The 21,919-nt window shown below is 50.4% G+C and overlaps 1 protein-coding gene across 1 annotated transcript in view; it reads right to left on the minus strand.

Annotated features, from left to right (window-relative positions):
* SLIT1 (slit guidance ligand 1) overlaps window positions 1-21,919 on the minus strand; it is a 164,572-nt gene that overhangs the window by 28,684 nt on the left and 113,969 nt on the right. Inside the window, exons 11-22 of the mRNA XM_068548291.1 lie at window positions 21,533-21,604; window positions 19,184-19,255; window positions 18,318-18,461; window positions 11,623-11,786; window positions 10,918-10,941; window positions 10,643-10,787; window positions 9,950-10,024; window positions 9,649-9,792; window positions 6,896-7,039; window positions 6,438-6,604; window positions 3,940-4,072; window positions 1,935-2,003 (exon numbers count right to left, since the gene is read on the minus strand). Of these exons, the coding sequence (XP_068404392.1) occupies window positions 1,935-2,003; window positions 3,940-4,072; window positions 6,438-6,604; window positions 6,896-7,039; window positions 9,649-9,792; window positions 9,950-10,024; window positions 10,643-10,787; window positions 10,918-10,941; window positions 11,623-11,786; window positions 18,318-18,461; window positions 19,184-19,255; window positions 21,533-21,604 (1,353 nt within the window). The remainder of the gene's footprint in view (window positions 1-1,934; window positions 2,004-3,939; window positions 4,073-6,437; window positions 6,605-6,895; window positions 7,040-9,648; window positions 9,793-9,949; window positions 10,025-10,642; window positions 10,788-10,917; window positions 10,942-11,622; window positions 11,787-18,317; window positions 18,462-19,183; window positions 19,256-21,532; window positions 21,605-21,919) is intronic.

Genomic DNA, 21,919 nt, shown 5'->3' on the forward strand with positions numbered 1-21,919 from the left:
ATCCATCTTCCACATGGTGGGCACCACGCAATCTTTCTCAGACACAAATCTGATGAGGTCACTTCTCTACCAACAAACCCGCAGTGGCTCCCATTTACTTAAAGTGCAACCTCCAGACCCTTTAGCTTCACCACCTGCCAGGTACTCCAGGGCATGGCCCCCCTCCCTCACGGGTCCCTACATGCCTTGCATGAATTTGTCACCCTTCTTGGAATTCTCTTGCCCCCGGATATCCTGTTCCCTCTGCACCTGGTGAACTCTGGCCTCTCCCAGCCCTTACCCTGAGCCCACCACTCCTTCTTTTGAGCCACAGCCCTAACACGTGCATTTACCTCTGTTGGAACACTCGTCACTCCACACGACGTATGTGCTCCTATTTCTCTCCCTTGCATGCCCCCAGACCGTGACATTTAGGGGGAGGGCCCATGACTTAGAGGGCTTCATATCTGCTCACTTCATGCCGTTCTTGACTCAGCAAATAAAACCATGTGCCCTGCCTTCATTTTCTTTTAGTAAATGTTCCTCTAGTTAATCTCATTCATAACCACTCCATTGTTTCTAGAGACACATTTAAATACATCACCAAACTTCAAGTACACTCTGTGGTCCTTCCCCATGATAAGGAGGTGCTGGTATTTCAGCCCCCAACAGGCAGCTTCATAGTAAGAACTGCCTTCACATTAGTCCCCTCTCCCTCCCTTTCTCCTCAAGCATATCTGCACCGCTAGTGGGGCTGCCTCAAATTAGACCAAAGAAAGGTTGTCTCTCTCTTTGTCACTCTATCACCAGCCACAAATCACTCTAACCACCACCCCTCACCTCCACCGTTGGAACAGTCAGTCAAAACACCATGGCTAGGTCATTAGCAAAGACAAATAAACTGGAGTTTCGAAATTCTGTAAGCCAGTGCTACTCAAAGTAGCTAGTCCTCAAACTGAATGTCCCCAAACAAGGGACTTGTGCCAAAATGCAATCACCTATGACACTAAACACACAACTTAGTTTAGCTAACATTTTTTTCATAGCAATACTTTCCCAATGAAGGAAGGAGCAATGTGTTGATTAAAATTCTGGTGCGAGTTCCTTATCTAGTTTCAGGCACATTACAAAGAGTTCTCAGGTTGCCATTGCTCCATAGACCGCACTTTGAGCAGCACTGCTCCAAGGCACTTCAGATGAAATGTTCTCTGGACTTCTTTTTGGTGGGATCTGGCCAATAGGCAGATAAAGACAATTGAAGTGAGGTGTTAATTAAGCTGGAAGGCTAAGAGGAGCTGAACTTATTCTGAGGCTTACTCAGTATGTTTTCATGAAGCAGAAAGGTCAGAAGTGGAAATAACAGAAAAGTAGATGCTAGCCTAAAGAAAGAGTTAGTTACAGATGTGTATTTGAGGCTGCCATATTTCATATTTGGTTTAGGAGCCAAGGTTGGATCAAGAAGTTTTCCATAACTCTCTTCTTCTGCTCTGGCTCCTACCTTTGCAAGGATAACCCTCTTTAACAATAATTACCAGCCTAGAGGCTTGGGGAGATGGTGTGGGCAGAAGCACACAGGTTCCAACCCAAGAGAGCCTGGAACAATGCAATTCCCAAGAATGGCCACTAGATGGCAAAACAGTTCTGTGCACAGATGTTCCCAAAGGGATGGGGTGAAATTAAAAAACGGATCAGTACCATACAGGGAATATAGCCAATATTGTATAATAACTATAAATGGAGTATAACCTTTAAAAGTTGTGAATCACTATATTGTACACTTGTAACTTATATAATATTGTACATCAACTATACTGCAATTAAAAAAACAAAACAAAACAAAACCAAAAAAATGGATCGGCCAGAGTGGCATCTGTAGGGAATTCCAGGAAAGCTGGAGCCACAATGGCTAGATTCCAATGGCCCTCCTGCCCTCTGAGACAGGCCTGGATACTCACACAAGCTGCAGGTACTTGAAGGTGGACAGCTGTCCTGGAACCAGCGTGAACTGATTCCCATCCAGGTAGCTACAGGAGAGAACACAGCAGTTAGTGCAGCCATCTCGGCCTTGGGCAGAGCCCGGCACAGGGAGAACCTTCCCCTGCAGCCACGGCCTTCTCACTCATTTCCTCTCCTACATGTAGACTACACAGTTGGTCCTGAATCGCTAATTGGAAGAGAAAACACGGACATTTCTTAGGCCATTTGGGAAGATGTCGCTGAAACACTTGGTAAAAGCCACTGACACGTGAAGCCTCCTGTGGCTTCCTTCCCGAGCCCCTGCCTGGCCCTCTCAGCACCCTCCCTGTCGGTGGGCACCACAGGCTCAATCCTGGCCCCCCTGGCCTTCCCTCTCTGCTCTCCAGGCTTCTTGGTCAAATAGGAAATTTGTAATAGGCTAATACCCACCTGCCAGGTCCTCAGCAGCACCCAGGACCCCCCTCTACCTGCTGGCGAGGTGCCTGAGGCTGGCCCCAGACCCAAACGTGCCCAAACCTAAGCTCTGTGTTTTCACACCCACACAGGCTTCCCCTGACTACAACAGCACTACACTCCATGTTCCTAACCATCCAGGCTCAGGACCCCGAAGGTGACTCTCCAACTCTCTCTGCAGTCAGTTCTGTGACCGACCCGGCTTCTCCCACCCACTGGTCTCTCATCATCCGCGGAGCTTGGGATTCGAAATGCTGTGACCTGCCCTCCCTCCCCCATGGCCACCAGCCATCCTTACTAAGCTGATCCGAGCGCTGGGAGCTGCAGCCCCACCGAAGGCAGCCTTCAGGATGCCTTGTCCACCCCCCAAAGGTCCACAGAGCACAAATCAGGGCTTTACTCCCCCGACCCATCACCCTGCATCCTACAGAATGACTCCCGGCCCATCTCCTTCGATCCTCTCAGCCTTCCTTGTCAACAAACCCAGTAGCCCCATTTTACAGCTGAGAAAACTGAGGCTTAAAGTCTCTGAACTTCAGCATCCTCAGTCAAGGGAGCCAGGCTGTCCTGCCTGTCCCATTATTCCCAGGGTTGCTAGGAGGCACCAAGGAGAGAACGGGACATATGAGGTTTACAGAAAACTGGGCGGAGGATGCAGCAGGAGAGTCACGGGACAAGGACTGCAGTGGTTGGTGTGCTTGTGAAGAAATACCAGCCTTGCAGGTAATGACAGAAATACAAATGAAAACCTCACGTGCTCCCCTCAGGGAAAAGAAAAGCTCAGCTATGGAGGCCTGAAGGGACCAATCCCAGGGGCAGGAAGAGTCAGGGCCTGACCCAGGCCTTCCCTTTGGAGGGGTCTGTCAAAGGAGCCTGCTCTCCATCCGCTGTCTGCCATATACATTTATACCCACGTCCCCACATGGGCTCAGATACCAAATCCAAATCAACAAAGAGTTAGCACCACAACAGCCAGTGTTGATGGGGCATGGGAGGGGGAGGGGGAGCAAGAAGGCTCTTTCCACACACGGCGGGCGGGAGTGCAGAGGAGACAGCTTTTCTGGAAGGTCATCAAGAGTCCCAACAATGTACCGCTCTCCAACTAGCAGTTTCACTGAAGGCATGCTCACCTCAGTGTTATTTATGAGAGTAAACAAATTGGAATCTTAAATACCAACAAAGGGGGATTTGTTATATAGATCACAGTAGACTCACGTGATGGAATATTAAGTGGACAATAAAAATAACTTTTGTGAGCGTTCTCCTGAAGGCAACGCTCATGAGATGATGTGAAGTGGGAAAAGCAATGTAATTTCTTACTTTAAAGGCAGAGCTTGGTTTAAGGGGATGAAGTACTCGCCACGGGGGACCCCTGCCGTCAGGTGACTGTAGAGCAGAGGGGCGGCCAAAGAGAAGCTCAAACCTCCTTGGACCCAGTGTCTCCTGCAAAGCCCTAACTCCAAGCGCCTAGTCAGCTAACACCTGCTTTTGGTCGCCCTCTCTCCCTGCCACCAGGCAGGGGTTACTCACAGCTCTGTGGCATTCTTGGGGATGCCCTTGGGCAAGGCCTGCAGGTGCTTGTTGCTGCATCGGACCACGGTGTCCAGGCAGGCGCACTCCTGGGGGCACTGCTGGCGGGGCAGGCAGCCCCCCTCCTCCTGGCCTGGGGAGGAAGGCGTGAAGCCACGTCAGCGAGGGGACAGGCCCCCTCAGGGCCTCCTGCAGCCAGGGCCCAGCTCCAGGGCACCTGCGGACAGTGGCCCCGCGCTGACACCACCTTGTGCACCAGTAAGTCTCCTCTCAGCTGCACCCTTCCCCCACCAGGGGCAAAGCCCCTTGGACCTGTTTTGAGCTTAAAATAGGTCTTGGGTCCATCTCTTCCACCTCAGCTCTGAGGCGGACCCAGGCACTGCAGAGAAGGAGGATGGCAGCCACACCATTTCTTGAGCACCTACTATGTGCCGGACACTGTATCGAACGTAATCTCCTTAACGTATGCAAAGGGAGCTGCCATTGCCCCTAGAGTGTGAGCATCACGGGGACAGAGACCTGCGCCCCCTTCTCTGTTCACTGAAGGAGCCCAACACGGAGAGCAGGGCCTGGCACACAGCAGCCTCCAAATTAGGTCAGTTGAATGAAGGAATGAAGGAACTTCTATCTTCCTGAGATCTGGAGCGGTTAAACAGCTTGCTCGGGTCAGAAGGCTGATCAGAGGCAATTCAGGGTCTGTACCCAGGTCTGGCTGGCACACAGTCTGAGCCCCTTCTGTCCCACCATCTTTCACAGATTCAGTAAATAGTACTGAGCGCCCTCGGTGTGCCTTCCTTCCTTCTGATTGGGTGTAGGAGGGACGATAAGGACACCACCATCGCAGTTGCTAGGAAGCAGGTGCCAGGGACTGTCGGTTATGGAAGGCGTCTGTGTGGAGGTGCCACGTGATAAGGATGAACTCACTGAATCCTCACAACATCCCTCTGTGGATGTGCTACTATCAGACCATTTTAGAGAAAAGGAAACTACGGACAGAGTGATTAAGTAACTTGCCCAAGGTCCATCAGCCTGGAAGAGGTCCCGCAGCCTGGAATCCAAGCCAGCTGCCTCCAGAACCTGCCCTCTTGACCACTACGTCCTACTGCCTCTCGGAAGCAACGCCTCAAAAATATTCACATCCTTTCACTCCTAGGAAGTTATTCTAAGGGGAAAAACTGAGTATATGTACAGAGAGTTATCTATCAGGATGTTCCTGGCAGCACGAGGCATAACAGCAGAAGTTTGGAAGCACGTAAATGCCATGCGATGCCTCCAGACAAGGGACTGTCACGTTGAGAAGGTACACGGGCAGTACTGCAAGACCCTACGTGTGTCATACATGTGCACACGAACACTCAGCAAAGATCCAGGGGGCCACACACAGAGTGCTGACAGGAGTCATCTGGGGTGGGGAAGTAGAAAGAGGGACTCATCAGTGATCTTTTTATTCTCCTTCTGGATTGTCCGTCATTTTCGGTTTTGTTTTTAAGGAAATAAAGATGCCTCACTTTGTAACAAGAAAACTAAAAAGAAACTGTTTCTTGGAAAAAAATAATGCTTTCAAAAAAATACTTGATGGCATCAAAAATGTCCAAAATACATAGTACAGGTTTTTTTTTTTTAAAAAAAGAAACTATGATATAAAATATATATGTGAGAAGTATGGAGTTTTGTTTTGTTTATTTTAAAAGTTAGAAGCCAAACTGCTCTTAGGGAATCCATTGATTTTGTTTAGAAAAATACCCTGTCATTCTTGGCATGAAAGCTGAAGCTCCCCACCCAGCACCCCCCTCACTGGCCTGGATGGGCCAGCCTGAGAGCTGAACTGCCCCCTGGAAGCAGACTGCAGAGAGGACAGGAGGGGCTGAAGAAGGGGGGACCAGGACTGGGCAAGACGCAACCTTGTTCTGTCACCTTCGGTAAAAATCTGCTTCCCACAGCTGCCTGTGTGCATGATGCTCTGGGGGCCGGGGTGGAGAATGGAGGGACGGGCTAGATTCTGCATGGGTAGGGAAAGAAGGAAGTGGCCACAGGAGAGAGATGGAGGATTCAGGGGAAAGAGGACATTGGCACAAGAAGTGACCCACGTGTGGAGGAACGGGTGCCCCCTTGACAGTGTCCTGTTGCACATTACAGACAGGCTGAATCCACCGTCCAGAGTGCTTAGGAATAACCAGGAGGTAGGTCTCTGGGTTAAACGTACCTACATAAAGAAATTACACTAAAATGTTAACTATGATTTTCTCTGAGTGATGGGCTAATAGGTAATGTTTATTCCCGTCTTTTATCCGTATTTTCCCATTTTTTAAACAATAAGCACATTATTGCTCTTATAATCACACGAAGACCCCACCAGGCAGAGGCAGGCATAGGACTGAGTAGGTCTCCCTGCTCCTCGCCCCTCCCCCTCCACAGAGCCTCCCCTCCCCAGGGGACCCCTCCTCTCTGGGGCATGACCACTCCCCATCCCCCTGCCACCCAGGGGGCCCACGAGTTACCTTCCTCACACCTGAAGTCGGGGACAGCCACGTCCTGCAGGGGAATCTGCCGCAAGAAATCCGGGTTCTGGCATCGCGGGTTCCCCGTCACGATCTTCCTCTTGCGCAGCCAGTCGCCCAGCCAAGCTAGCTGGCAGTTGCAGTTGAAAGGGTTGGCCAGAAGGTTCCTGGAAGAGGCAGGTGGTATGACCATGAAGACAACCACCAGACTCAGTTGTCCCAGCAAAGCCAGCTCCTGCTCGCCACGTGCTGGCCACACAGCCACCCAACACTCCCAGACAACCAACCCGCCAAGAGGCAACATTCTAACGTGCAAGGACCCAAACACCCTGAGTCTTTTTAAAGTGACCACTGGAGAAGGCCGTGTCCTAAGGTGGTGGATGGGCAGGGCTCCGGGGCTCAGTTCGGATGGCTGGTGCCCAAGCTCCAGACCCGCCTGCCCTCTTTGGCACACTTACAGCGTGGAGAGGGCCTGGAGGGTGTCGAAGGCTCCAGGGGAGATGGTGGCGATCTGGTTGTCATAGAGCGAGAGGAGACGGACACTGCGCAGACCCGTGAAGCTGTCATTGTGGATGCAGCTGATGCGGTTGTTCCTCAGCATCCTGGGGGCCGGGAGAGGAGGGGAGAGCCCGTGCCGTGCCCTGCGGCCACCTGCCTGCCCTGTGCTTTGGCCGCCAGCGGCCAGTTCACAAGTTCTCCTCTGGGGGCACTGAGCCACAGAGAGGGGAGCCACAGCGCCAGGACTCTACACACCTGGGCTCCCCTCCAGGCCTTGCTTGCCTCTGAATTGACCGCCTCTCCATCCTGCCCACACGGCCCCCATGCCGACGACCATCACCCTCACCCCCTGGATGCCCAGAGCCTCCCCAGCCTCGGGCCACACTCCGTATCAACACCTGAGACTTTCCTAAAACTTAAACCCGGCCATGTCACTCTCCAGCCTAAAGCCCGTAGCAGCCTCTAAACTGTCCACAGAATCATGTTTAAACTCTTTACTGTGACATGTGAGCGCCTGCCCAACCCAGCCCCAGAGCAGCACCTGCCCGCCTCCCCAGGGATGGACCACCCTCCACTCCTCTGTCCTTCAGGCCTGCTGCCCAGGCCTGCATCCCCACACCTTTCCCCGGCTGGATCTCCTTCTAGAATGACCTTCCTTCCTCATTTATAGCTGCAAAAGTCTCTATTCATCCTCAAACATCTGGCTCAATTCCCTTCCCCAAGCAGAAACAAAAACGAAGCCTGACACAGAATAGGCAATTCACAAAAGAAATTAAAATGGTTTAAATTAAAATGAGTGAACTAGGTGAGGGAGATTAAAAGGTACAAACTTCCGTTACAGGATAAATGAGTCACAGCATGAGATGCACAGAAATAAATAAACAAATAGCTTATGAACATTCACTGAAAGATGTTCAAATCAAGGACATTTAAGTGATAGTGAATCTCTGCCTGCCAAATTACAAAATAATTAAAAATAAAATAATAATAGTAAAGCCCAGGGTTGGCAGGAGGGTGGGAGGACGGGCACTTTCATGCACAGCTGGCAGGAAAACAACTTGGGACCTGCGCGAAGTGTGCCTGGTGAGATGTGCCAAAATCCCTAAAAGGGCCCTTTGTGCTTTTACCCCGCAGGTCTACCTTTAGGGATTTATCTTTAAGGTAATAACCCCAGATGAGCACATAATTTCATAACAAAGATATTAATCACAGCATTGCTTGTAATAAAATTAGAAACAGCCTAAATCTTCAATAATTATATAATATATAATCATTCAAAATGATTTGTAAAAGAAATCATAAGGATACGTAAAGACACATTCTGTTTAAGGAAAAAACAGATTACTAAATAAAATGTATTCTAGGATTCCATTAAAATATATCTGTGTGTTTGCATGCATGTGTGTGGGTGTACATGTGTATGTGTACACAGGTGTGTGTGTGTGTGTGTGTGTGTGTGTAACTGGAAGGATAGTTGTCTATATCAACAATTAACTGTGGTCAGTGGAGGGGTTACAGGCATTCCTTTTCCTGTGCCGTCACCATCCTTCACATGCTCCTGCAGGCTCTGTCCCAGCACCAGCCCTTCCTCTCTCCTCTGTCCACTCCAAGTCTTCCTCAGAAAGAACCCAAGTGACTGGTCGAATAGCCCACGGCACCCTCTTTCAAGGAATACTAGGCATGTATAAAAAAGAATGAGGCAGCCCTCTATGAAGAACCTGCCACACTATCTTTAAAAGTGAAAAAAAGCAAGCTGCAAAACACAGTGCATAATAAATCCCCTTGTGTAAAACAGACAAACAAAAATCCACAGGGAATGCCTCCATGCATTCATTTACCTTACACAAATGCCATGATACGTGCTCAGAAAATAAATCTATAGCCTTACTGCAGGCTGGGATTTAAATCCAGGCTGGTGGCTTCTAGAGGTAAGGTCCACAGTGTAGCCACTAGCCACATGTGGCTGTTTATACTTAAATTAATTAAAATGAAATGAAATTCAAAAGTCAGTGCCTCCGTAGCACTGGCCACACTTCAAGTGCTCCATAGCCGCATGTGGCTACCAGACTGGTCAGTGCGGATGTGGGATGTTTCTGTCCCTGTGGCGAGTCTGACGGGACAGCACTGTCTATCGGACGCTCTAAAGGTCTACAAGATCATCTGAAGAGCTAGTGCTGCCTGGACAGAGAGAGGGGCTCCCTTCAGCCTTCACAGAGGGGTGGATGACCCCAGGATCCCACTCAGTCCTGACGTCTGGAGAGCTCTGCCTGGGCTCTGAGTCTTCGGGTCTCAGAATCCCAGGGATGGTGGGAATCCCTCCTCCCCCGCCTACACCCACTTGAGTCACCTCTGCGAGGTCCCTGCCACTGTAGCACCAGCCACTCCTGAATTGAAAACACGTGCTGTGCTCTTGCAGCCTGACCACGGGGCGATGAGAGGGGGCCTCTGGAGGGGCCCACCTCCCCATCCCTTCACCCGCCATCGACCCCCCACCCTGGGGAACCAGAAGGCAGCCCTTGTCACAGTGACCAACATCTGATGACTTGGCGCGCTGCAGCCAGGGTCCTCAGCCGCGGCCCCCTCAACCCCTGCAAGCTGGGGCCAGGCAAGGAGACCCCCACCCTCGCTCCTCCCTTCCCTCCCTTCCCTTTAACGCAGACGCCCACGCTCTGGCTTGGCTTCTGCCCACCCCGCTCCCCGGCCACACACTCACAGCGTCCTCAGGCCGTCCAGGCCCCGGAACATGCCGCTCCGGATGGACTCCAGCTGGTTGGCGGTCAGGTGCAGCTCGCTCACTGAGGCTGCGCCCTCGAAGGCCCCATCTTCAATCTCCGACACCTTGTTGTTGCTCAGATTGCTGCGAGAGGATTATGGAGTTCAGGACCCTTTTCCTGCACCCAGCTCCCATGCACGGGAGCCCTGCCCCCCCGACAGGAGCTACACCCCACCCAGAATTTCCCCTCCCCATCCTGACCGGCGTCCTGACTGCACCTTCCCGCCAATGGGTAACTCACATTTTCTTCAGATGGGTGAGTTTTTTAAACATCCCGGTGGCCTCCAGGATGGAAATCTCATTGTTGTTTAATCGTCTGTAAGAAGCAAGGAAGGGAACTTATACATCCATAAATGACAGACATCAAAGTATCTTCCAAACTGAGACTATTTGGGACTCAAACAAAGGGGACTCCCAGAAGAATTTCTCTGGTGAGATGAATTGATCCTATTTCAGAAAAGGCTGGACCATGAGCTGGGGGGTGAATGGGGATATTTTTAACATGAAAAATGCCATGAAATTTACATACATAAATGACAGGCATGTGTAGGTATCCGTGCACATGCATATATATACGTGCACAAATTTATATTTTTAGAGAAAGAAGAAAAATAAAAGAATGGCTTAGGCTACAACTTTAGCTGATGGAATCAGGTCCCCACAAAGAAAGCAAGAGCATGATTGAGAGAAGCCGCCCTGGTTCAGGCTGGTGACCTGCCCTGCGGGCCAGAGACTGCCTCAGCAGGGCGTGTGGGACCGGGAGTGAGAAGCAGAGGGGCCACTTCCTGCTGGAGCCAGCAGCTGGCATGCTCCCGGGGTGCGGTCTCCAGTGGTCCCCAAATAGAGCTGCAACAGAGGAAAACCCGGAGGAGGGCCGGGAGGGTCAGTGGGAGCTGGGGGCAGGTGAGGGTGCGGAGCGGCTGGGGGCTCTCACAGCTCGGCCGTGGCCTGGGGGATGCGCTCAGGGATCTTGGTGAGCTTCAGGCTGGAGCACTCCACCATGCTGGCCTCGCAGCGGCACTTGTGGGGACAGACCACGTCACTGTTGCATTCGCTGTTCAGCTGGTAATCCTCCGTGCCTGTGGTGAGAGGGCGGGGGCCAGGGGCGGAGGGGTTCCAAGCAGCCCTGCCCAGCCCAGAGTCTCCCGGGCCCCCCTGGCCTCCCACTGCCACCGTCCCACCCAGGCCGGCCTTGGTCCCCCCTCTTACCTGGAATGAAGTACTGCTCTTTGGCTGGGGAGAGAAGCAGAAACACTACAATGCTGGGATTGTCCAGGACATGCAGGAACAGCCCAGGCTCCAGCCCTGCTGCCCAGCGGAAGCCACCCCAGGAACCAGGCTCGGGTCACAAACCAAGGCCCCAGAGCCCACCCACCCAACCCCTGTGTGAAGGTCTTGCTACGAACACAGATATTCCTTGCCCAGGCTGATGCAGGGGACAGCACCACACCCAAGTAAACCTCTTCCAGGCAGCACCAAAACCACGGGAACGTTCACATGCAACGGCACAGGTGAGGATGGACCAGGATCCGGGCTCAGAAGCCGACCCACACTGTCCCCAGCCACTTGCCGTTTCTGCTGCCCCAGAGCCTGGAGGAGGCAACCATCTCTCTGAGGAGGGTTCCCAGGCCTCCTGAGTGTCTTAAAAAGCTTGAAATAGAACTGTCTTGGTAGTAGAGGGACCTGGGTCCTTGCCTGTCCTCTCTGGGGTATCTTCAGCAAGCTCTACCACCTTCCCAGGCCTCAGTAAAACAAGGGGTGGGAAACTGTAGATCCAAGTCTACACTGTGGGCCCGCACCCTCCAGCATGGGTCCAGAGTGGTCCAGGGCACCCTTGTTGGGACCATCCAGGAACATCACAGGGTCCCTGAGCAGACTGAAGGCGGGTGGGTGGGCGGGCAGGCGGGCAGCTACCTGAGCACCGGAACTTCTTGCTCTTGATCTGCCCGATGCGCTTGTTGGCGAGGCGCCGGGGGCTGGCGCAGCGGGCCCCGCTGGTCTCGATGGGGTTGGCGCGCAGGAAGTCCGCCAGCCACTTGAGGTTACAGTCGCAGATGAAAGGGTTCTGGGCCAGATGCCTGTCCAAAGGGGGCGGATGGGAGATCAGAGACAAAGCTGCACAGCTGTGCTGACCGCCACCTGGACGGGGCCTCACTGCTTGCTAGTGGCCAGAGCCCACCTGGCCCTGGGGAGAAATGCACCACCTGGGGACAGCACCTGGGGGTGCCCACCACCTGTGGAGAAGTCTTACCAGAGTCTCACAGTGGGGATGGAACTCCACAGCCTGGAGCTTCCAGCTGTCCCTTCAAGCCTCACTCTGTCCCGTCTCCTCCTACTCACCTGTCTCTCCCTCTGCCCTGTGGCAAACAGGAGTGGAGGCAGGAGCAACCTAGGGACCGGCCAGGGCACCCCTGTCCTTCCAAGGGCAAGGTGATGGAATGGACATTAGAACCCAAGATCTCAGCATCCAGCGGCCTTTGGACCCCACCGGTGCCATGAGTCCTGGACTGTCCCCTCCCTGTGGCTTTGGGCAGCAGCAGCCTCTTTCCCACAGCCTCTGTCAAGAAGGGGCTGGGGCCAGGGTGGCAAGGCTGGGCCTGCAGCTGGGGTAGGAGGTCTCAAAGTGCCTGCTGCGGCCCCTCAGCTTTCCATGGAATCTCCATTCCTACCCCAGGCCATAGGGGCTGCACCCTCTTGACCATTTTACAGGCCGTCTCTTGACACAGCGAAACTCAGAAAGCATTACTGAGTAGCTACTTACTGGGGAACCACTCATATCTTCTTGCTGGCTCCCCGTGTTACCCGTAGGATAAATGTGGGGCGGGGGCAGCTGACAGGTGATACTAGCTGAGGGAACCCGGGTCACTGTAAGTGACCACAGGGGTGTCTTTCCCATTGGCCCTGACCGCCCTGCAGGCTCAGACCAGCCACATCTGAACCACCCAGCAGCCAGCTTGCCCACCTGTGTCTGGGCCAATGCGGCACTGCGTGCCCTGCTTTCTACACCGAGACAGCCAGGGAAAAGAATCCAGCACCTGTCCTGGCTACTGTTCCCAAGAGCCAATGCTTCTGCATGGGGCCAGCTCAGAGGACTCGCCATGCCATGGCTACTCTTCCTTCATCTAATGCCATTAATTCAAGTCATCTACATATTGGCCTCAGCCCAGGCTCTCGCTAGGGCCACACAGCTCTCTCCAAGCAGAGGCACGAGCCCTTGCTCAGAGTCTGCGCTCAGCTCAGCTCAGACCTTGGCCACTCTCTCTCCATCCATCCCCTCCTGGGCTCCGCCCTCTGGCCACTGGTCAGTATGCTTGGTGACAGCTTTCCCTGCCCAGCTGTCCTTGCCACTCCCCTTTGCAGCACCCGTCCCACTTTCCTGCCGGAGTCCTGGCTCCTCTCAGCTCTACCAGGTGGGCCAGGCCCCTCCCACCCCTTCTGCATCCCGTTGGATGGTTTGTTTCCCCGATTTAAACTGCCAATTTGCACAGCGAAGATGTGTGTGCTGACTCCCCAGGGCAGAGTTCGTAGCTAATCTAAAGTACACCAGGATTCAGGGATTGCTCTGGGATCCTTCCACCCGCCCCATCCACATCTGTTTGTGCCTTAGTACACAGCCTCTGCCTGAACGAATTGCTTCCCTCTATCACAATCTTGGCAGAAAACTCTGCTTAAAATCAACTCAATTATGTTGTTCAGGCACGGATTAAAATGTCCAAGGGGTGCAGAGTAGAATACATCCTTTTTAAGAACAGGCTATTTTTGTCAAAAGCAACCTACAAAACTTGAATCACCCTCCGAGGCAAGTGGCTTCTGTATAAACTTAAGTATCTGCCATAAAGTAGAATTTTTAGAAGGTGTAAAGAGCAGGGAACTGGGGAGAGAAAATGCTCAGGAGGAAGAAAAAAATCTGTTTGGGAAAAGATAATCATGTTAAAGGCACACCCAGAAATAGGCTGCACATGTGGCCAGACAATTATCTCCATGGACATTTCTGATAGTGGAAGGTAGAAGGGGAGACCGATTCCCAGTCTCTTTCTTGGATTAAGCATTAAGAAGTCACAACTAAAAATCTTTTGGGCAGATACTCAACATCATTAGTCAAATTAAACCCACAACGAGCTACCACTTCAAACCCACTCGGATGGCTATAATCATAAAGAAAATCGATACCAAGTGTGGGCAAGGATGTAGAGAAACTGGAACCTTCATAACATTGCTGGTGGGAATGTAAAATGTATAGCCACTTTGGAAAACAGTGGCAGTTTCTTAAAAGGTTAAACATCAATTTCCCATGTGACCCAGAAATTCCAAGAGAAATGAAACCCTTTGTCCTCACAAAGATGTGTAAGAAAATGTTCACAACAGCATTATTCATAATGGTCCCAAAGTGGGAATGATCCAAATGTCCAACAGTGAGGAAGGATAAACAAAATGTGCATACAATGGAAAATTATTTGGCAATAAAAAGGAACAAATACTGTTATTGGGTTGGCCAAAAAGTGCCTTTGGTTTTTAAGTAAAAATAAAAGACACATTTTTCATTTTCACCAGAACTTTATTAAACAATGTATTCACCCTTTTGTTCCACTACCTTCTGCCATTTTTCAGGCAACTTCATAATTCCATCTTCCCAAAACTTTTTATCTTTTTGAGCAAGAAACTGTTACCGGTGTTTTTTACCATCTTCCAGGGAATTGAAATCTTTTCCATTAAGAGAATTTTGTAAAGACTGAAATAAATGGAAATCCGAAGGCGGATGAATCAGAACTTCCCAGCCAAGCTGTAACAGTTTTTGCCTGGTCATCAAAGAAACATGCGTTCTTGTGTTATCCTGATGGAAGATTATGCGTTTTCTGTTGACTAATTCTGGATGCTTTTTGTCAAGTGCTGCTTTCAGTTGGTCTAATTGGGAGCAGTACTTGTTGGAATTAATCGTTTGGTTTTCCGGAAGGAGCTCATCATAGAGGACTCCCTTCCAATCCCACCATATACACAACATCACCTTCTTTGGATGAAGACCGGCCTTTGGTGTGGTTGGTGGTTCATTTCACTTGCCCCACGATCTCTTCTGTTCCACATTGTTGTACAGTATCCACTTTTCATTGCCCGTCACAATTTGTTTTAAAAACGGAACGTTTTCATTACGTTTCAGTAGAGAATCGCACGCGGAAATATGGTCAAGAAAGTTTTTTTCGCTTAACTTACGTGGAACCCGAACATCAAAGCAATTCATATAACCAAGCTGGTGCAAATGATTTTCAACGCTTGATTTGGATATTTTGAGTATGTCGGTTATCTTCCTCGCGGTATAACGTTGATTGTTCTCAATTATTGTCTCGATTTGATCGCTATCAACTTCAACTGGTCTACCTGACCGTGGCGCATCGTCCAGCGAGAAATCTCCAGCACAAAACTCCACAAAGCACTTTTGACACGTTCGATCAGTCACAGCACCTTCTCCATACACTGCACAAATCTTTTTGTGTGTTTCAGCTGCTTTTTTACTTTCTTGAAATAATGAAGCATAGTATGCCAAAAATGTTGCTTTTGTTCTTCCATCTTCAATATTGAAATGGCTACACAAAAATTCACCAATTTTGATAAGTTTTTTAAAAAATGCACGCTGATATGACAGCTGTCACAATACAGTCTAACAAAATTGTTTTGAATGAAGTTAAAGACAACTAAGCACTACTAGAGCCATCTTATGGAAAAAACCGGAAGAACCTTTTGGTCAACCCAATACATACTTGCAATGTGAAGGAATCTCAAAAACATTATGCTAAGCAAAAGAAGTCAGTCACAAAAGATATATCACATAAGTCCATTTTTATGAAATATCTAGAAAAGGCAAATCTATAGAGACAGAAATTAGATTAGTGCTTGCCTGGGGTTGGGCTGGAAATAGGAATTGATTGCAAATGGGCACAAGGGATTTTGGGGGATAATGGAAAATGTTCTAAAATTGAATTGTAGTGATAGTTGAACAACTGTAAATTTACTAAAAATCACTGAATTGTACACTCAGAACAGGTGAATTTTATGGTATGTAAGTTATACCTCATTCAGGCTTTAAAAAAAATTCTTTTTTAATCTCTTGGGGCAAGTAAAACTACAAAATCAGTACTGTGACACATGGCACTCACCCACAGATCTTGGAGCTATAAACAAATCAAGCAAGATTTTGTAAGTTTAAATCCGCTCAGTTCCGACATAAGACTCGGCCAAGGGTTTAACTATCTGAGGCTGTAATAACAATATCTGATTGTACCTTGGATTTGCATTTTTTAAAATTCTTGTTCTGAATTGTACTTCAGTTGTCAATATATAATAGTTGTTCACGAAGTTCAGTTTTGCTTTACAGCCTTAACAATGAGGTCTATTCTTAGGGTAAAAGCACAATTTAGGGGCAAGTTAACTAATTTCTCAGTGCCAGTGAAGAGATGCCTGAGACCAAATCCCTGCTCTACTAGATGTTATGTGACCTAGGGTGAGTCTGCCTCTACCTCAGTTTCCTTATAAGTAAGGCAAGGATGATAGAACCTTCATTCATAGGTCATTGTCAGTATTAAGTAAGATAATACGCGCAAATAACAGTGTCCTGGCCTTCAGTAATAAACAGCGGTGACTATCGTTATTATCAGTATTACTACTATTACCATCTCTCCTATGGGAAACCTTCCTGTTCTAACACTCTGCTCCAGCTTTGTGCCCTACTATTGCCTTGGTGGAAGTGGCCAAGATCTCAGGGATGGTACCTAGGAGGGCAGAAGCACTCCTGAAATCCAGCCAGGTAAGTGGACACAGGCAGAGGCCGCCCCTGGTGAGCACAATCCATTTGATGTACTAGCTCCCCTTCCACCTTGAAAGCGAGACATCTCCTCACATGAGACGCTCAGCCCCATTCCCCATCCCCAAGGCTTTCCTGCGTGTGTGTCCCCCGCCCTGAAATCTCCTTAGTGCATTTCTCTCAGATGTTCTGCCAGCTCCGTAAAATAATCCACCTTGCCAATGTCTCCCTGTGACCTCTCATTTCACATACTTGGCAAGATTTCCCCCTGGTGCTCCCTCCCCCTCTCCCTGGCTATAAGTAAATTAATTAGCAGGAGTGGGCTGCCGGCGGGTATGTGGGCTCTAATGAGTTTGTCTTCATGGCTGACATCCCTGCTGACGTGCAGGGTCCCAAGGGAGCAGGAGCTGTGCCTTCTACTCGATCTGTTTCACACTCATCCCAGCACTCGTGCAGATCTTAGCTGACGGAGAGCACTGCCCAGTGGGCAAACAGTGGCAGGGATGGCAACGACAACAATGGCCACGGTAATATTCATAATAAATGCCCATCAGGCACGCATCACAGGACCCACGGGTCAGCACGCTGAGTCAAACTGCAGGCTCAGAACTAAAGATGTGGAGTGTAGTGCCTGAGTTCAACCAAATAGTAGAAGAGAAGTTTCCCTATACAGAAGCATTCCAGCTAAAAAATAAGGACTCCTTTAAAGCATAACTGCAACAGCATTATCAAATGGAGAAGGAATGTTAGAATTCACATATCACCATTTCAGGATCCCTAATGAACAAGTGGGTCTAGGAATTGAAATCAATGACTGTGTTTATCACAAAAAGAAAAAAAAACAGGTATCGTGAGCCTCCTGTTGAAAGTACACAATACTATGACGTCATCTTGCCAGAAAAAGAAAAAATACCTGAACCTGACCCAAGCTCCTAGATGAAATTTTCTATCTGCAGGACCTAGAGAGAACAGAGGAACATGTGAAACTACACCACAGGGGATGCAATAAGCAAATCCAGACTGTGGGGAGCTCTATGGATCCAATAAAGCAGTGTCTTCAACAAATAACGTGCATGGAAAAAGAAAATGGAGACCACACCTATAGATTAAAAACAACTTAAGTAACACATCAACCAGTATCCGCCAATTGTACTGCATAGGCATTTATTTATTTATTTGTTTATCTACCTATTTATTTATTTATTTATTTATGAGGGAGGGGATTTTAAAATGCTCTTTATTTTTAAAAAATTTTTAATGTACAGAAATCTCTTGCATTCCTATACACTAATGACGAAAAGTCTGAACGAGAAATTAAGGAAACAATCCCATTTACCATTGCAACAGAAAGAATAAAATACCTAGGAATAAACCTTCCTAGAATTGTTGCTCTTTTAATTTTTAATTTATAATCAACATTGCTGTCACTGTATTTCATTTAAGACATTATCAACTGCAAGATGCACTATTATTTTATGTATTATCAAGAAAGAACAAAACGCTGCCAATTAAACATGCCATCAATTGTAATATGCATCCCAATTCCACATTCCTATGAAGAAGATGATATCCACATTTTATGAATGAGTAAACTGAGCCCCAGAGAAGCTAATTAACTTGCCCAGGGCCACACAGCCAGTAAGGAGCATAGCTGGAATCTGAACCCAGGATTGTCTAACTCAGAATCTGTCCTCTACCAGAGGCCATACCTGGTGAGCCAAAGGCACAGGCCAAGACCGCTGCCTGTACCTGGAGGCTGTTACCTCCCCTAGGTCCACCTGCTGGGGTGGGGGGAGGAGGAGGGCAAGAGAGCACTCACAAGGTCTGGATGGCCCGCAGGGAGGTGAAGGTGCCCTTGGCGAGACTCTGGATCTTGTTGTCATACAGGGAGAGCAGTGAGAGGTTCTGCAGGTCCTGGAAGGTGTTGGGCCGGATGCAGTTGATCTTGTTGGCATTCAGGAGCCTGTGGGCACAGCCAGGGCCAGGTGGTGAGGGGAGAGGCACAGAATTGGACTCATCATGTCCTAGGCACCTTCCTAGGCACCAAGCATGCGTTATGTCAGGGAGGAGTCCACGGAAGCAGGTGCAGGGGATCTGGCCCTCTGTGTGTCCACTCCACGCAGAGGAGCTCCGGCTGCCTTCTCTGTGCACAGGGACCATTTAGTCCCCCACGTTTCTCTCTTTCAAAGAACTGCTAGAGGTGCCCAATGGGATTCTGGGACAGCAGAGAGCACAGTGGCCAAGTCACCTCCCAAAGGCATTTGGGGGTATCCTTCTCCCCTTCTGCTGGGTTTCCCAGGAGCTGAGAGGGAGCATTTGGCTTCTGTGCTTCTTGGGTCCTGGGAGAGAATCCTTGCCTGAACGCTCAGGGCTCAAGGAGGCTGACCTGGGCCTGGGTGTGCTCCTTCAGAAGACGACTCTGCCCCCAACCACACCGAGCTCAGCAGGAACACAGGTCACATCTCAGGAGCCTCTCAGCTCAGGCATCCTGCAATCAGCTCTGCATCCACCTCTCCTTCCCTCTCTGGCTTCTGCAGAGCCCCCTAGACTCTCACAGCCTTGCCAGGCCTGCCATCCCCCAAGGTCCTTGCCTCCCACACCCCAAAGAGGCCAAAAGAGAGGCCGGAGGAATACTGCACCCCCTCCATGGGTCCCTCCCAAGGTCACTCGCATTTGGGTCCTTACAGGAGCTGTAGGGTGAACAGGCCTCCAAACACTCCCCGGGGGAGGTCTGTGATCTTGTTCCCATAGAGGACCCTGGAGAGAAGGCAGCAGAAAGGAGAGTTAGAGGACAGCCCGGCAGGCCGGGGCACAGCTCTGCAAATCCTGCCCACACAATGGTACCACCCCTATGCCTTTCACACGCCAGGCCCCAGCAGTGTAGGCTTGTTTTAACAGTGGCCAGCAGATGGCAGTAAAGTGCGACAGGAAGGGGTGGCTGGTCCCTAGTCTGCACAAAGGTACCCTATGGGCTAGAGGCAGCATGATGCCCATCACCGCGGGAGCACCCCTCCCTCACTCTCTGCCCTCACACACGGATCCCACAGAAGCCTGCAAGGGCCCCTTCTGGGGAACCTCATGGGAAATTAACCTGGTTGGGGATCCAAAGGGAGATTGTTCAAAGAGAAGAAAATCCCAAGGGCAGGAAAAATTAACATATTTTCAGGGAATTACAAGCAAAAACTGGAATGCCAGACGGCACGTGCGGTATGAGCTCCAGCACGTCAAGCGAGTCTTTCCAGCACAGACAAAACACCAGAAGGAAACAGACCAAAGTGTTAGCTGTGCTGAGATCTGGTGGCAGGATTGCGAGTGGGTTGTTTTATGCTTTAGAATTTTCAAAGTTTTCTACATGGAGCATGAATTCCATATATAATCAGAAAAAATGCAAAGGTTCAAAAAAGACAGGCAGGCAGAAATGGGTTCAGACAGATGGTGAAAGCATCATGGGGGCCTGGGGAGAGGGGTGTATTACGTTCCAATCTCACAAGCGGCCCCCCCAGCCACCCCCGGAAACATTCTGAGTAAAAACAGAGTGTGCCATCTCTGAGATCGTTCTTGGAGGACGGCGTAGCAGGAGCTAAGTAGGATCCCGGTTGGCCCATGTGGAGAGCTCCAGTGTGGCTTGAGTGGAGGAAAAAAATGGGACAGTAGCTTGGATTTTACCCAGCCAGCACCAGGAAGCCTCTGAGACATCATCAGACTCCCACTGGAAAGATCCCTCCATCTGCTGTGTGGAGTAATGCAGGGGGCAGGAATTGAGGCAGGGGGACCAGGTCGGGGCCTGACAAGGTGGACACTGTCAATGTGCACTTTTTGCATGACCTCAGCATGAAAGTTCCTATATGGTGAGGGGGCGGCTGCGACCAGATACCCATGAGCAACAGGAACCCACTTAGATTGGCTACTGTCATGTTCCAATTTAGGAGGAGATTCACTCACTTTTCAGAGGAAGACCCTGCATTTTGGCAGCCACCTTCAGGATCTGATGGCTCAGCCAAGGACAGTGACCCATCACCAGGCTGTCGTGTACAGCTGTGTAGGTTGCACACTGCACAGTTTTAGGGGTGCCATTCCCAATGGCCCCACCTTGGACTCTATTCCAAGAGAAGAGGGTGCACACACAGAAGACACTGAGCTAACAGCCTCTGCACTGCCCCAGGGGGAGTTCCATTCTGTTCCACTTCCTAGGCCCCGAATCAACGCCGAGCCCATGTCCAGTGCTGCCAAGGGACAGGTGAAAATACTCATTCCTAAGGCAAATGAATGGCCCCCATCAACAGGGAGCTAGCCTGACTTTAGGACACCCTGAGTTCACTCTCTATGGAGACAAAGTACCATGGGACCTCAGAGAGTGAGGGGCTTAGTGACCCTGGGAGTGCAAGCAAGGGTTCTTGGAAAAAGAGATGAAGTAACATTTCCGAGATTAATTTTCAATGCCGCACAACGTTTTGTAGATTGATGGATCCCCAACAAACTGTTGAGGGAAGGGAAATACTGGACAGGGTGGGGGGAGCAGGGTAGGCAGGAAACAGTCTTCACAATCACTCATTACAACTTGAGGTCAGAGCACGTTTGGGACAAAAGATATAAGCTGTGGCAGATTTCACAACTGGAGCTGGTGGTTGCCACCATTATAGGACCCAGGCAAGGCTTAGGAGAACGGAGTGCTGGGCCTCTGTGGGGAGGCGGGGCCAACATGAAGGCTGGGCTGAGTCAGATGACTGCCACAAAGAAGGCTGGGAAAATCCCCACCACACAAGGGAGAACATCACAGTTGCCAGGGGCAACAGCTCTGCCTAGCTCTTCCATGCACTCAGCCCTTGACTCCCTCCTCCCCCTCCCAGCTGCAGAGGGTCCACAAAGAGGAAGGGAAAGCTGGGTACAGCCACCCTGGTCACTGCAGCCAGAGGGAGACCCACTGAGGCTGTGCTCCTTCTCTAGCGCCCACCAGAGGGGCCCTGAGCCCTGGGCCCTGCCGGCCTCCTTGGGGGATGCCCTGGACCACTACAGAGCCTTGGCACTGCTACTCACAGCGAGTTCAGGGACCGGAGGCCCTGGAAGGCGTCGGGCGCGATCTCCGAGATCTGGTTGTTGCTCAAGTCTCTGCAAGGTGAGCAGAGGAGAGACGGCGGCTGAATCCCTCAGTGGCCAGCAAGCCCTGCCTGTCCCCCCTACCTCCCAGATACCACAGGAGGGCAAGGGTTTCTTTGAAATTAGGAAAGAGAAGGGCCAGCTCCCCTATCTACCCGAAAAACCCACGACTGGCCACTATTTCTCTGTGCAATCCAAGGGTCATGCACGGGCGGGTACCCCAGCTTTCCCCTACACACACCCCTCACAGCCTCAACTGCTCCTATGGGTGCTCAAGCTGAAATGGTCAGCTCTGGTCACGTGCCAGACTCGGACTCAGCATCCTAT

Source organism: Eschrichtius robustus, chromosome 7 (assembly GCF_028021215.1).
Source record: "Eschrichtius robustus isolate mEscRob2 chromosome 7, mEscRob2.pri, whole genome shotgun sequence".
Taxonomy (NCBI): domain Eukaryota; kingdom Metazoa; phylum Chordata; class Mammalia; order Artiodactyla; family Eschrichtiidae; genus Eschrichtius; species Eschrichtius robustus.